The sequence below is a fragment of the Acomys minous genome (genome assembly GCF_964271855.1).
Source record: "Acomys minous genome assembly, chromosome: 4".
Lineage (NCBI taxonomy): Eukaryota > Metazoa > Chordata > Mammalia > Rodentia > Muridae > Acomys > Acomys minous.
This window is the reverse complement of record NC_140486.1, coordinates 105878952-105894539: the sequence shown is the minus strand read 5'-3', so window position 1 is coordinate 105894539 and position 15588 is coordinate 105878952. Positions and strand designations below refer to the sequence as shown.

General features: G+C 36.3%; 1 protein-coding gene across 6 annotated transcripts in view; it reads right to left on the bottom strand.

The window, feature by feature from the left end:
* Nucleotides 1-15588, bottom strand: part of ERBB4 (erb-b2 receptor tyrosine kinase 4) — a 1013384-nt gene that overhangs the window by 500024 nt on the left and 497772 nt on the right. For all 6 annotated transcript variants that reach the window (XM_084778333.1, XM_084778334.1, XM_084778335.1 and 3 more), the window contains one exon: nt 14608-14794. In XM_084778333.1, the coding sequence (XP_084634459.1) occupies nt 14608-14794 (187 nt within the window). The remainder of the gene's footprint in view (nt 1-14607; nt 14795-15588) is intronic.

Here is a 15588-nt window from a genome sequence, read left to right as displayed (position 1 = left end):
CCAGAGCTTATGATAGAGTTATACAGGAACACACTGATTTGCACAGACATTTGTATGTTCTGATTTCATTTCATTGATTAATAAGGATGTACATGTACAGTGAGTGCATGTTCTGTTAAAGAATGTTTTTTGTACTCCTTTCACTCTAATTTCTTGTCAAATCACATTTTAGAAGGAACACTTGAGTAATGGCATGGTAAAGCACAACTCATCTCTTGTGAATTATTTAACTTCTCTAGGGATCAATTTCAACAATATGGAGGAATAGGCAATCTTCAGAGTCCTCGGCGTTGCATCCTATAGTTCTCTGCAAGTTTGCTTTATGAGATGAATATGTAAAGGTCTTTATTGTTATGTAATCCCACTTATGTGCTGTATTTAAAGGAAGCCTATTGCTTGATTTTTAGATTTGCGACAGACATAATTGTTTTAATGAATAAGATGTGAACTCACAATAATATTATGTTTATCTTAAAATTTATGCAAAAACTGAACCGATTAGATTGTGACCATAGAAGATATTGCATAATTTAAAAATGATTTTAAAGAGTCCTGTCTTTTATCAAAAGTGACTCTCTCAAATATCATTTTTTTCCTTAAAGTGAATTAATTCCAATGATTATTGTAGCTAGAAGATGGGGCTGGAGAGATGGCCAGATATGTAAGTTGCTTTGCATATATGAAGCCCTTAGTTGAAATACCCAGTATACATGTACAGCCAGAGGTGGTGGCACACATCGGTGCTTCTATGGGAAACTTGGGGGTGAGGACAGGAGAACCCCTGGAAACTCAAGACGCTGGAGACCTGTGCAAACAGCAGCAAGTAAGATACATTAAGGCTAGAAGTGACACCTAGATGTCCTCTCTCTCTCTCTCTCTCTCTCTCTCTCTCTCTCTCTCTCTCTCTCTCACACACACACACACACACACACACACACACACACACACACACACGGAGAGAGAGAGAGGGAAAAAAACAGGGAGTCAGAAACAGAGGTAGAAAGACAGAGTGAAACAAAGACACAGAGATACAGAAACAGCCATAAGAGTTCATTCTTTGAACTCTTACATGGATACATACCATTAATATAATCATATATTTTAAGGAAGAAAAATTTACAGTTATAGTGACAGAAGACAGGAATAAGTAACTCATTTTTTATTTAAAATACATGACATAGAGTAACTAGGTTTGTCCTCTAAGATATTGGGCCTATTCTTTATCAGAACAGACTAAGACATGAATTTTGTTAGTGTAGTGGCATACATTTTAAAACTAAAACAGTGAGTGGAGCGTATATTTCTGTCACTAGTATATTAATTAAACTAATTAAAAGCAGCATTTTCCTGTTTCCTTCTAACAAGACAAACCATGATTTTTCAGTGACTGATAATTATAGTAATCTCACAGAGGTCTTTTTAAGTCTGCTACTTTTGTTTCATTTCACCCACGCCTTAAAAAAATATAGAGGTTACACTAGTAAGCTTTGCATGTTATACCTTCCCAGTGAAAGCATCAACAAAGAGCAAGTTCTCATCAGGACAAAACCCAGAAACTGCACTGAAGAAGGTAACGTCTGCCCCGTGTGAACAATTCCATGCACTCTTGCTTCCCCTCTTTGAAGTGCGTGTCAATTCAAATTACACTGGTTTAGGGAAGTGGGGCGCACACAGTAAGTTTTCCTCTCTGCTCCATGGCCTCACCAGCTAGCTATGAGAACTCATGTGGACAATGTGCCGAGACAGATGTTTTAAAATAACCAAATTCTATTTCCTCTTCTCAATGAGATTTAAGCATCCTCTCTTGAAGGACCTAGAGGTGACGGAAGGTCCACAGAAGGTCACCAGAGAGAACTAACCAGGGCCCAGAGGGGCTTGTGGAGAATAAAGCACCAACCAAGAACCATGCATGGACTCTACACAGGCCCCCTTCAAAGATATAGCCAATGGGAAGCTCCGGCTTCATGTGGGTCTCCTAGTAAGGAGAGCAAGGGCTGTCTCTGACATGGACTCTGTTGTCTATAGTTTGATCACGGATCCCTGCCAGGGCTGCAGCACCAGGCGACAGGGGAAGAGGTTGTACTCAGTCCTGATGCAATTTGATGAGCTGGGGTGGGTTGGGGGGACCTTCCCTTTTCTGAGCAATAGGGCAGGGGGTTGGGGAGAGTTGGAAGGGAGGGTGGGACCGGGAGGAGAGGAAGGAGGGGGCTATTGCTGGGATGTAAAGTGAATACGTAAATAAAAAAATTTTAAGTAAATAAATAAATACCTTAAAAATAAATAGAATAAAATTATCAAATTCAAGTTTCAGTTCTTTGCAGATTAGATCGAAAGCCAAAATAACTGATTTGGCAATCAATTTTTTTCTGAAGTAAAATCTAACCTTTAATTGACATCACAGAACAAATGAAGCAGAGCAAATATGTCTGGTTTTAGAAGTGAGTAAAGGTCACAATTAATTTTCCTTTACCTTTTCTATAAATATGCATCAAGATTCTTACTGTCACCAAAATGTCATAAGTCAAGCAAGATGATTCAACTTACAATTAAATTATATAATTTGTTTTATTAAACATATGGTAAAGACAGAATATGAATTATGGGTGAGAAAAGGAAGATGTGAGAGCTAGAACAACAGAGTTGTTGGTGTTATTACTTCTAAGCAATGCTGAGGAGAGGACAGAGGTTCTCTGTGGAATGATTGCCATCCTCAGAGTTCCATCCTAACTGATGTGAATTAATAAAAGAGCATACTGTAAGGGAGCTTTTAAATAAGTAATTACTTTATCTATTTGAACTATCCAATCATTTCTTTTGATTATAAATGAAATAAATCGGTTAGATCACATTAGAAAAAATAAAAATAACCGAAGTTTCCTGGTTTGTAACGTTTTTAGCTTTTAAAATGTTGTGCTTACAAATGTTCGTATCTGGTCAAGAGGAGTCTTCTGCCTTATTGTGTTTATGATTAAGTAAGGAGGATGTGAGAAAGGGACTCTCAGTAGATGCTAGGAATGCTTGCAGACACAGGCTGTTCCAGTTCCATTTCTGTTACGATGATAAAATGCCCTAGCCAAAACATCTAGACAAGGAAAAGCTTCGTTTGGCTTACATTTCTAAGTTAAAGTCCATCAATTCAGGAAGGTAAAGGGAGGAGGACCTTGGGCATCCAACCACATTCTTAGCTCTCTTCTCATGTGCTGATCAGGGCCTCCTGCCTTGGGAATGAAGGGCTGGGTCTTCTACATCAACTGAAATCAGGACAATTTCTCACAGACAAACCCACAGGGCAATCTGAAATAAATACATTCTCAATAAAGACTGTTTCAAGTAGACAGTTAATGCCAACCAACGGCAGACTAGACAACGCTTTTGAAGAAAGATCTCAATGGTTTTCAACATTATTTTGTCATAACACAAATTATAGTCCTGTTGTATTTTCTTGTCTCATCGAAGCTACCTAAGAAATATCAGGAGTCATCCAGATGGCACCCTGGGTAAAGACACTTGTCACCAATCCTGGTGATCTGAGTTCAACACCTTGACCCCAGGTCTCACATGGTGAAAAGTGTGAACTGACTCCTACAAGTGGTCTTCTGACCTCAACACATGTGTCATGTTATATGCTTCCCTCCTCTTCTCTCACTAAATAAATGTAATTAAAAATAGAAGCAAATCTTAGAGCTTGCTTTGACTAGATACCTATGCTAAAAGCTTAAGATCATAAGGACAGACATACTTAAAGATTCTCAATTTTTTTCAATATCACACGTGTCTAATAGAGAATATTTAGAATCACTTAGAAACTTTGAAGTATAAACTACATTTAGACCCTAAGTTCAAAAACACACTTGATTTTTTTATAGCATGGTGAGATAACCTTGAAATTTTTATTGTAAATAAACAAAGTGTTTCCATTTTGGTTCTTATCAAAAGCAAGATTTGATTAATAATAATAATAATAATAATAATAATAATAATAATAATAATAATGATAATAAGCAGCTTTTGTTAAGGACCAAAATAATAAATGAAACCCAAAAATTAACGTACTTTAATGTGTCAAAAAATGACAAAATGAGATCTTTTTGTGAAAACAAGGACTTCACTACTTAATACTAACAAAAATTAATGGGAAAAAAAGTCCATGAATTTGGAAAAGAGAAAAGACAGGTATATCTAAGGGCTTGAAGAAAGGAAAAGGAAAGGAGACATGAAGTAATTATTTTACAGTCTCAACCAATAAAAGAAATTATTTAAACATCGTATTAGCATGTAAGTGTTTTTTCTGAATATATGTGTTTGCATAGCCCTTGTGCCTGCCATAGTTGGCAGAAGACTACATTGTATCCTCCAGAATTAGGGTTATGGATAGGGATGAGCCTTCATGTAGGTGCTGGGAACTGAATTCGGGCCCTCGGTAAAAACAGTACATGGTCTTATCCCTGCAGTAATTTCTCCGACCCTTATGTATGTACTTTTAATTACATCGTTTACAAGCATGTGACAGCTTATGTAAGTTGTAGCCACTGAGACTTAAAAAGTAGAATAACTTTCCTCGGCAAAGGACTTGATGGGAGGAGTCACACCAAGAGCTATTCTCTCATCATCCAAGTTACTTTTTGTCAGTCTTTGCTCACTGCCTTGGTTAAATAAAGCATGTTATTCATGTGGTAATAAACTGGCTAATACTACTGGCATTTACCACACACAACTACTTAAAGTAACTATAATTTACATAAATTACAATTAATTTCATCAGTCATACTAGCCTTAATTTAGTAGATACATATGGCAACTGACATCTTGATTCTACAGGACAATGTGAATATTATTTCTTCATGGGGACTTCTCATGAGCAGGCATGCTAAAGAGAATAAAGCATATGAAAATGAAGGCTCCTTGTACTGCACACATGCTTGACTGCAAAAATCATATTAATCATAATATGGAAGAACACTTCCCTGTGCTTACACACTACAGCCAAAGGGTAAATATTTGCCAGAAACAAAATATTTACCAAGAGTAGACAGGTATATAGAGATAATTTAGAATAGCTCATATTTAGGGCAATGCTTTGAATATACAAGTAGAATAGACCAAATTAATGAATATTTTAACTGACATAACTTTTGAAAAGAATCTTGAACCTTTACCAGTAATGAATCAACTAATAAATGTTTGCAGATGACAGTTCACAAATAATATCCTTTATTTAAAAATATCTACAGTTGAATTGAGGGACGATAGAATGAGTTCATAGAGTTCTTTACATTTAAATCAAATTGGTACCTGCACTGCTGACATCCAGTTCATTTGCTTGTATTTCATTGCCAACTTATCATTAATCATATACTCAAACATTACAGAAATATCACAGCAAGAATTCTCCCTGAACTACAACCTTTAATATTGGATTATTTCTATTTACAAACAATTTAATATTTCCTTAACTATGATCTTGCTTGAGGACATGGTCTTAAGTAATTCTTGGAAATGAGAGAACACCAAGAAACAGATTCAGAGATTGTAGAACATGGTACACCCTATTCAGTTATAAGACTGTAGGCTGTATTTTCACAGATATAATCAAATTACAAGACAAACATGTGTTAGGTCATCATCATGGGACAACATATAAAATATAAGCAAAAGAAACAGTACATAGTTTTGTACCATATAAACTTCAGTATGAATATACAGCATACACATCGTAAGTAAAGTGGGAGAGGACAAGTTTTCATCTAAGTTCTGATAGTTCAGAGTAAGATTTAGGATATGTCAAGTATAGACTTCTTTCAGTAATAATGATTTTATAATAACAAATACATGCCAGTGATGGTATTCATTCTTTATAATGATACAGACGTGTTATCTAAGTAGTATTTATTCTCTTCTGATGGAGAATGAGAGGACCTGACTCTAGGTCTGCTATTCCTCCCATGTGTCTAAGACAAGAAACAAGATACAGTTGGATGTGTCACTTATTTACAGTTCAGGGGTACAAAAACCACAAGATGCTGTTATTCTGACCAGAGGAAGAAAGGGGCAGTGTACTGATATAAACACAGATTTCTGCATTTTGAAATCTCAGTGACTTAGTGAGAAGTAGCCAACGCTCCTACTGCTTGTAGGATCCTGAGGAACAAAGTTCCCCATTGTAGAAATACCCCAAACAAGCATGCTTGCTCCATTAATGAGTTTTAGCAACATTCTAACTTATACAGTACCTTTCCAGCATTGTAAGTTTTATGTATTCTCTTAGAAAAGTGGGGCGTGTAGATCTTATTTTACCGTAGAAGCAAGAAATGATACCTGAGGTTTAAAAGTTCTAAGCAGTGTATGGTTGTAAGAGGTAGTCATAATGCTTGAACACCCCAAAGATCCTCGGAAGGACACTACACACATCTATACGATTAAGATCCATGGATGCCAGAAAAGGGTATTAGATCCCCTGGACCGGGAATTACAGTGTTTTCATATGTAACAAGCCAAGGACAATACAGGCGGTAAACTTTAAACCCCTACCCAGATCTAGCCAATGGACAGAACATTCTCCACAGTTGAGTGGAGAGTGGGGTATGACTTTCACACAAACTCTGGTGCCTCATATTTGACCATGTCCCCTGGAGGGAGAGACCTGGTGGCACACAGAGGAAGGATAGCAGGTTACCAAGAAGAGACTTGATACCCTATGAGCATATACAGGGGGAGGAAATCCCTCTCAGGAACAGTCATAGGGGAGTGGAATAAGGGGAAAATGGGAGGGAGGAAAAAAATGGGAGGATACAAGGGATGGATGGGATAACCATTGAGATGTAACAAGAATAAATTAATAAAAAATTTTTTTAAAAAAAGGATAATGGAACCAAACCCCGGCCCTCTGAAAGAATAATAAATGTGCTGTAACTATGAGCCATCTCTGCTGCTCCACACCAGAGCAGACTATTTTACAAGGTATTAGCAAAACATGGACTAGCAGAGAAATTATGGGTCTGTCCCATGCAAAGGCTATCTGGCCATCCCCAACCCAACGTTCATTTCACCATAGTCCCTGCATCTCCTAAGTCATGGTAGAGATGAGGAGACATCCTCATTTCCCCCATTCAGTTCTTTAAATTCAGTCAGCAGTTGTCTAAACCTTTGGGATTAGGGGTGGAGAATGACTAAAATGACAGTCACAACTCTTTGATTCCATAATTAGCTTCCAGTTTTTAAATATATTACTATTTTCTCTCCAGATATAAATAGAACGTTATGCTTCTCCTCCTCGTCAATGCACACTGTCTGACGTGACAAGCAAACAGTATTTTATAAGAGCATTGATTGAAGCATCGTGTCTACAAATTACAGACTCTTCGCAAGGAACTGCCACTCTTTTGACTGCTTCTGTGCATCACAGGATGTTCACTACAAATTAGACTGGGTCTAATCATTTCCAAGCCGTCTATCTTTAAGCCGAGGGAATTGTTGTGATAGTCTTTCTCCAAACATTAGATTTGCTGAGTAGGTGTCCTAACACAGATGCGAGGGGCATCCTTTGTCAAGTCCTCTGTTCCAGTCAGAGTTCCTGAACTGGCCAGGGTGACCCTCACTTAAACAGCACGAAGACCTTTCACAGCGCAGCTGAAGGATGCTTGTCAACTCGAGTGTCAAACAGCTCAGAATGAGTATGTCTCTTGTTTAGGTCAAGACAAACATCAGGTCTGATGAGGGGGGGGAATGTGGGGATGGGATGTAAAATGAAGGGCCGAGTCAACATGCCTGTAGGAAGCTAGCACTGTCCATTAGAGAAGACTGTGTTAGCATGGAGAATAAACAAAGAAAAGCCTGGGGCTTCGCCCGCTCACGAAACATGTCTTGGGCAATAAACAGCTCCAAGGGAGTGTCAGAGGAGACAGTTACATTTAACAAGCTTCTGCTACTTCACCCAACACTGTGATGACTGAACTGGAGTCCATTAGAATATTTTAGAAGAGACAGAACAGTTTTGGCAGTGTCTAGATACAGTGGAAATCTAAATCTGAAGCCGTATAACAGGGCACCCAGGAAACTATGGCTTCATGAGTATCATATGTGTGAAAAGTGCTATAATTGACAGCTCTCCGCTTTCCTCCTTTAATGCCAGAGACAACACTGCAGCACAACATATTCTTCACAATTTTCATGGTAAAGGGTCAGTTTGTGAGACCCTGGGGCTGACAATAATAGCTAAGCATTACACCAGGAATTATGATTCTGTATGCTTGCTCTTTGACAGTCACAGAGAAAGCACAGGTAGTTTTCCCCGATATGACATTGGTGATTTCTGTAATCAATACTGATTAATGTAAAAGCTTTCAGTATTTTCAACACTAGAAGATAAATATTAAGTTCTCTTAATGGACTATTTTAATCAGTGATCTGAATGTATTTGGGACCTATGGTCCTTCAAAGGTAATATTTACAAATCCTGTCTTAAATTTACATCACTGAGATGTAAGGTTCCCTCCACTAAGTAGTTTATTTTATATTACTAGAACACAGAAAACTTAATGTGCCCTGTATATTATTGTTGAGCATTTCCAAAAATACCATCATAATATACTTTTCATTATATTTTGTTTGTTTACATCTCAAATAATTATCTAATTAAGATAATCCAGTACAAAGCTGGTCTAATGACTATATTATTCATTAATAGGAAGATACTTGAGGATCTTAATCCGAAATATTAATTGTACTGAAATATATTGTCCTCGATTTTGCCTACTCAAAAAGAGATATTCTCATCATTTATCAAATGAAAACTAATTAAAATATTTAAAGTTAAATTAAGTACAACAAACATACCAATATAGGTGTTTCACTTGTACCTAGCTTAGTATAAAAGAGAAGTTCATAATGAAAACACCTCAAATCTTAAGAATTTTTCAATGATTCTTTCATGCACATTAAAAAATAAAATTGACAATATAAAGGAGGTAGGTAATAAAATCTTCAACGCATAGGATTTGCTCTGTTTTCTGAAGCTGTGGTAAAATACTATTGTGAAAGTAGGTTGGGGAAAGGGGTGTGTCTGAGCTGAAAACTTGAGGTTAGAACAATCACAGAAGTGAAATAACAATAGCAGGAGTTTGAGGGAACTGGCTGCACTACATCCAAATCAAGTGCAAATGACAGTGAACTAATATGCCTGTATGCTAGTGCTCAACATGCTGTCTCAATTTTTCTTCAGTTCAAGTCTCATCCTGTGAAAAGCAGCTGCCTGTATTTGGGGTGGGATTTCTCATCTAAATAAACACAACTAAGAAAGATTATCACTCTCACTCTTACAGGCTAACTCAAGTCAGACAATTTCTCATTGAGATTCCATTTGCCACATTAAGAGTATCATAATGTGGAACAGTTTTTGGTGAGCATCAAGTTGAACAGAGCTCCTTAAGAGGTTAACTTACATTTAATCTATATAATCTCTTTTTCTCACACGGTTGCTTTTAATTCATTGTCATATAATTTTGTATATTGACGCAAAATAAATTTAACTTTGATACATTGGTATACAGTTCAAATTAAAGATTATTCTCCATACACATTATATGTATTTCTACTCTAATGTGAAGTATTGTACCCATTCAACTCAACTATAATACAAAGTTTACTTTTGATACTTTGAAAGTGCTTGCAGGATGCTTAGGATAAATAAATAATACAAGTTAACTGTTAGTTCATCAAATCATGGTCATGTCAATTACAAGCCTATTCTTATCACAACAATATACATCCTAGATGTAACAGATGGATATGATTCTACAGATAGACAAGGTAAAATACTCAGATGTGGTCTTCAAAAACCTCAAAGAAATATAGAATATGGCATTTAAAGATTTTTTTATTATTTTAAAGATTCTTTGAAAATAAGTCAGATTAACTCCTAGCAACACCCAGACCTCCTCAAAGAAGATGATGAGCATCAAAGAACCTCTTATAGAGATGGCTTCAAATGTGGCAAACAAGCCACTGGGCAAAATGTCCTTGTTTCTGCCACAGACAGAATTCTAAAACTGGGCAAGCTTGAATGCAGGCAGACTCTAAGGCCAAACTCTGCCTAGATAGGGCAAGCAAGTCCTCAATATTCCTGCCTCACAAATATGTCTGTCAGATATATTGGGCCAGAAGGCTGAATATGATGTTCCAATGTTATAGACAATTTTGTGTTCAGGCAGCAAACTGTCTCTGTCATGTTCTCATTTTGGAAGCTGTTAACTTGCACTTCCTCTCTACTCAGATAACTTAATTGTATTCCTTCTCAAGTCTCTGATGCGGTTGAAGACCAGATAGATTAGTTTTACAATTAATCTTAGTTGTTTAGGGGTTAAGATGTATATAGGTCTAGATAGATGTTTTTAAGTTGATAAAGATGAGATATGATAGATATTGCTTTACATTCAGAATTTTAGGCCCACCAAGATAGGAATGATGTTTTCTTCCAGACTACCAAATATAAATAGCTAAAGCACTATGAATGAAACATTTATATAATTCCTAATTGTTTTGTGTTTCTTCTTGCTGTAGGTAGTTTATTGTCTATATGTGTAATATTATAAATGTATATGTAAAAAATAAAAATAATAAAAAAGAAAAAACAAAATTTTAATTTATCATAATTTATTCAGAGTACATCCTATTGTTATCCCATTGCTTGTATCTTCCCATTCCCACCCTCCCTCCCTCTTCTGCTCTATTCCCCTCCCCTAGACCTCTGACAGAAGGGAACCTCTTCCCCCTCATATGACCAAAGCCTATCAGTCTTATCCAGACAGTTTGCCGGCCTCCCCACCAAGGGAAAATGATCAAATCAGGGGCACCAGAGTTCATGTCAGAGGCAGTCCCCACTCTACCCCAACCATGGAGAATGAATTGTTCATTGTCTAGATCTGAACAGGGGGTTTATTGCATGCATTGTCCTTGGTTGATACAACAGTTTGTACAAACTCCCCTTGGTCCAGATCCACTGAGCTTGATGGTCTCTTTTTAGGGCTCAAGTAACAGCTAAGCACTCACAACAATATCAGTGGTACTCAGGTATCCTAACATCTGGTTTGCACGAAAAAAATAAATTAATTTTCTGGAAGAAAATGTGATATTCTCAAGGAATATTTTTTCTAATGTCAACATATTGAAAACTATTTGATAAGAAATACATACTATAACCACACACAAAAGCCTTCAATTCTTATGTGTGTACATGTTTCTGTGTTTTTATGCACATGCACATGTGAGAATAGTCTATGAAGGTTAAGAAGCCAATCTCAGCAGCCATTCTTCAGGAGGTGCCCTTTTATTTCTCAGACAGCACCTCTCATAGGTTTGGAACTATCCAATTTAACTAGACTACCCAGCCATTGAAGACCTGGGATCCAGGCCTCACTCTGCTTCTACAGCATTTAGAGGATGAGCATGTATCACCACTCCCTGAAGTTTACATGGATTCTGGAGAGGAGAATCTGTTTCTCATACAGCGAGCAGACTAAGCCATCTTCCAAAGGACAAGGCTTGAAGTATGTATCTCAAATTCTTTTGTACGTCGAACAACTACTTCTTACCTTCCAAAGCACTATATGTTATTTTGTGTTATGCGTGCTTAAATAGAAACACGGTTAAGAAAATTCAGTATGAATTATTACAAATCTTTGCAAATGTTTCCTATGTTATAAGTTGATGCTAGACATTATAAAATAGAACATTTATCATAGCGTACTCTGTATCTCTAAAACTGTTTTCCTTTCTTTTTAAAGACGTGGTTTCTGTTATCCCAGGCTGGCTTCGTCTGTCTACGTACTTTAGAATAAACTTGAACTTCTGTAACTCTTCCCTAACTAACCTCTAGTGTGTGTCCTTGAGAGAATATACCAACATGCCACACTTTCTAAAAATCTTGGGACCAAAGACAGGGCTTTTTGCATATAAGGAAGGCATTATACCAATGGAGATACATCCTCAGCCATCTCGAACGTTTTACCCACATTTCTATCCAGGCTCCCTCTGTGCTTTTTTTATACTCTGAACCCAAGCTAGAATGTAATTGTTGGTGTGCAATAAAATAACATTTGTTTCTCATTCATTTCTTCTCATCTTCTCATAATGTGATAGATGAATGAAAATTACTTTTGGCAAAGAAGTGTAAAACGGTTAAGTAGACATTGTGCTATTGCATCTTGGTAAGATCACTTTAATTCATCTGGGCACTGGATGCAAATCCTCAGTAATCAGAATCATGTGAGGGTCATTAAAACACATGTTGCTAACCCACTCCCAGAGTTGCCATTCAGAACATCTCAGATGTTTATGATTTACAGTTAAGAAGCCCAATACATCATTGTTAAAAAGTCAAATACAGCATGATAGGGTAGCAAGATAGACTTTTAAATAACCTTATCATTTTATTAGATTATAATTAGGGCAAAGCTTATAGCTATGGTGTAGTATAATTTTAAAAACAACTTTTTTGTGAAACTATTAACTAACAACAACATAAAAGAAAAAAATTTTCGAAAGTGTAAGACCAGTCCTACTTAGACAAAATTGCAATATTTGCTCCTTATTTTTCCAGATCACTTAGAATATTTAGCTTTTCCAAAACGGAACAAACTTGCCCCCAAACTCTTCTTGATTCATTGTCTTCAGTCCTGCCTCAAACATCATCACACCCAAATGCAACAGTGTTTACTGTGCAGTGCATAATTGTCAGAATTCGAGCCTTTGCACCATACATGACACCTAATGTTCAGCCATTCTAGACACATTAAAAAAGATTTTGGCATAATTGTTAAGCTCCTAGTAAAGCAAATATCTGAAAAATGCCCACAGTGTCCAGAATTTCCATCTTACATTACATAGTTCTTTGAGTTACATGCTAAGAAATCAATAATATTACCTTTTAAATAAACCTATGTTTTCTAAGGAATCAACCATTAACCTTCTACAAATGTTCAGAAGAATCATAGTGCCATCCAAGTAATCAGGTACTTTTGAATGATAGTGTTAGACTTCTGTGTAACAACAACAAAAAAAATCAATTGTCATAATCATAGTTAATGCTGCAATGAATTCAGTGGCTAACACATATTTAAATGTAACATACTTTAATTTTAAAAACTTTGATTAATTTTTTAGAAGTATGAATGTTAAATTTGGAAATGAAGAAAATTTTAAAGAATTTTTATATAGGAAAAATAATTCATTTAACTCATTATGTATAATATTAAGAGGTTTATAATAGTATTAAGAATTCTGAAAATAAATTATTCCTTTATTCTTTAACATAATCAGAGAAAATTTATGAAAGATGCACAATGCTTCCTATGTAAGTTTGAAACTTCTAATAGTATTATCTTATTTGTAGATATCTATTTCCAATTATTCAGCTTTTTCCCCTAACTGCTATATTTTCAAAATTCCTTCTCCTGTCATTATTTATATTTTTAAGTGACAATTTAGTAAAAAAATTAATTGGTAGGAAAAATATCCTGGAAAAAGTTCTGAAGAAACAATAATGTGTAGGAGTTAATACGTCTTCCACAATAAGAATTTACTATAATTTCATCAACTGTACAACAACCATCCCATAAACGATTGACATTATCATTAATCCTTTCTGTGTCACAGATTTCCATATTTCAAGTCACATATCTGGATAATTATGAAATTAAAATTTCTACCTTTAAGCCTATATTCTCTATACACTGTGAATATTATTTTTAAAATCCCAGTAAGTTAACAAGGCCAATCGAATTTATGGCAAAGTCCCTGAAATATTTAATTTTTCGGGGTGCAGAAACTTCACTGAGCAAACACAAAATAAACATAAATACCTATAGATTTGATGTAATACATGCATATATGTTAGTGATTTCAAGTAAGCTACAGAATTCCAATGGAAGATTTGAATATTTTATTGGCACAATTGAACTATGGATATATTTGGTAAAATGCATGATTATATATAAAAAAGTACTCCCTTAGAGTCTGTATGAACTATCGCAAACATAAAGTGGGAAAAATGTCGCTGTATAATTTTCTTATCTGGATAAAAAGTCTAGTTGCTAGCATCATGTCTACAACGAGAAGAAAATATCATGGATCACACCAAAATATGCTGAGAACTTGTGACGGTGTTCGATGGGCTACTAAGTGGGAGAAATCGAAACTGAATAAATTAGAATGTTCCCCTACAGTCAGGTGATTCTGTAAAATCTAAGGATTAGTCAAACTAGTTGTAATAGCTTGGGCATTGCTAAGCTCTGACAGGCATGAGCACTGTGGTGTTATCGCAGACATTTGATGATCTGGTCCACCTGCGACCACCAAGCAGCATTCCTCAGCCTGCTTCCTATCTCTGTCTGCAGTCGCTGAGCATCGCCTCAGAGTGCACTTCTGTTCAGATGAGATACAGGATTCTGCTATCTTTCACAGAGCATTTAGAACATCTGTAAATGGAAGTGAGGGCGTCCCAGAGGCATCATTTCTCATGAAACGCGTGCGCACTTAGGTGATGCGGAAACTTCCACACATGCACACATGTGGACATTACATTATATTATGCACTCGTTTTCAAGTTTCTCTTACCAGTCAGGTTCTTTAATCCTAGTTCTTGAAGTCCAAAGTTTCCATCTTTCCTGTAGTTTAGGAAGATGGCTAAGGCATAGCGATCTTCATACAGTTTTGTCCCACGAATAATGCGTAAATTCTCCAGGGGCAGGTAACGAAACTGGTTCAGGGCCACCAGTACATAGCCGGTGACTTCTCGGATAGACTGGAAAAGAACAAACAGTCATCCATGTTAGATAAAACAGAAGTTGACAGAAGTTGACAGGATATACTATAGTATTTTAAATAAAAAGTTATTTAACTGTAATTTTCAGCTCCTAATTTACTAATTTCCATATTCATATTGGATTAATAATAGAGGATCACAAAGGGTTAGAACTTCATTGAATAGGTTTCTTTTTTTCAAAAAATCCTGAATGTAGCTATAATAAAACAATGTGTTTTGTTTTATGAGACATTCCTTGCACCTGAGGTGTGAATACTATGAAAGAGTAAAGGTCTCATTCACTGAAAAAAAAAACTACAATGATGTGACAAAGAACCATAAATCAGTCTACAGATGAGGATGCAGATTGACAGGTCTACCAAAGTAGAACCCGCCTGCCTTAGCTGTGGGTCTGGGAAACATTTTAATGCTATATGGCTATGTAGTGCTCTGTTCATCAAAGTGGAACTGCAGCTATTCCTGACTTCTCTTGGATCAAGACATCTTGGAATAAGAACATAGAACAAAGAGGAAAGGGTGTTAGCCTGTTGCACAGAGAAACCCTGTCTCATATAACGCAAAAGAAGGGGCTGTGACAGGAATGCAAACTGAATATTTTTTTATATTCCTTTTTTAACATATACATTTATATTGTTAGACATAAATAAAATAAACTACATACAGCAGGAAGAACTTGCTTAGTGGACCAGGTGTGGCCTCGAACTCACAGAGATCTGCCTGCCTCTGCCCCCGGAGTGCTGGGATTAAAAGCATGAGCCACCACACCGGATTGA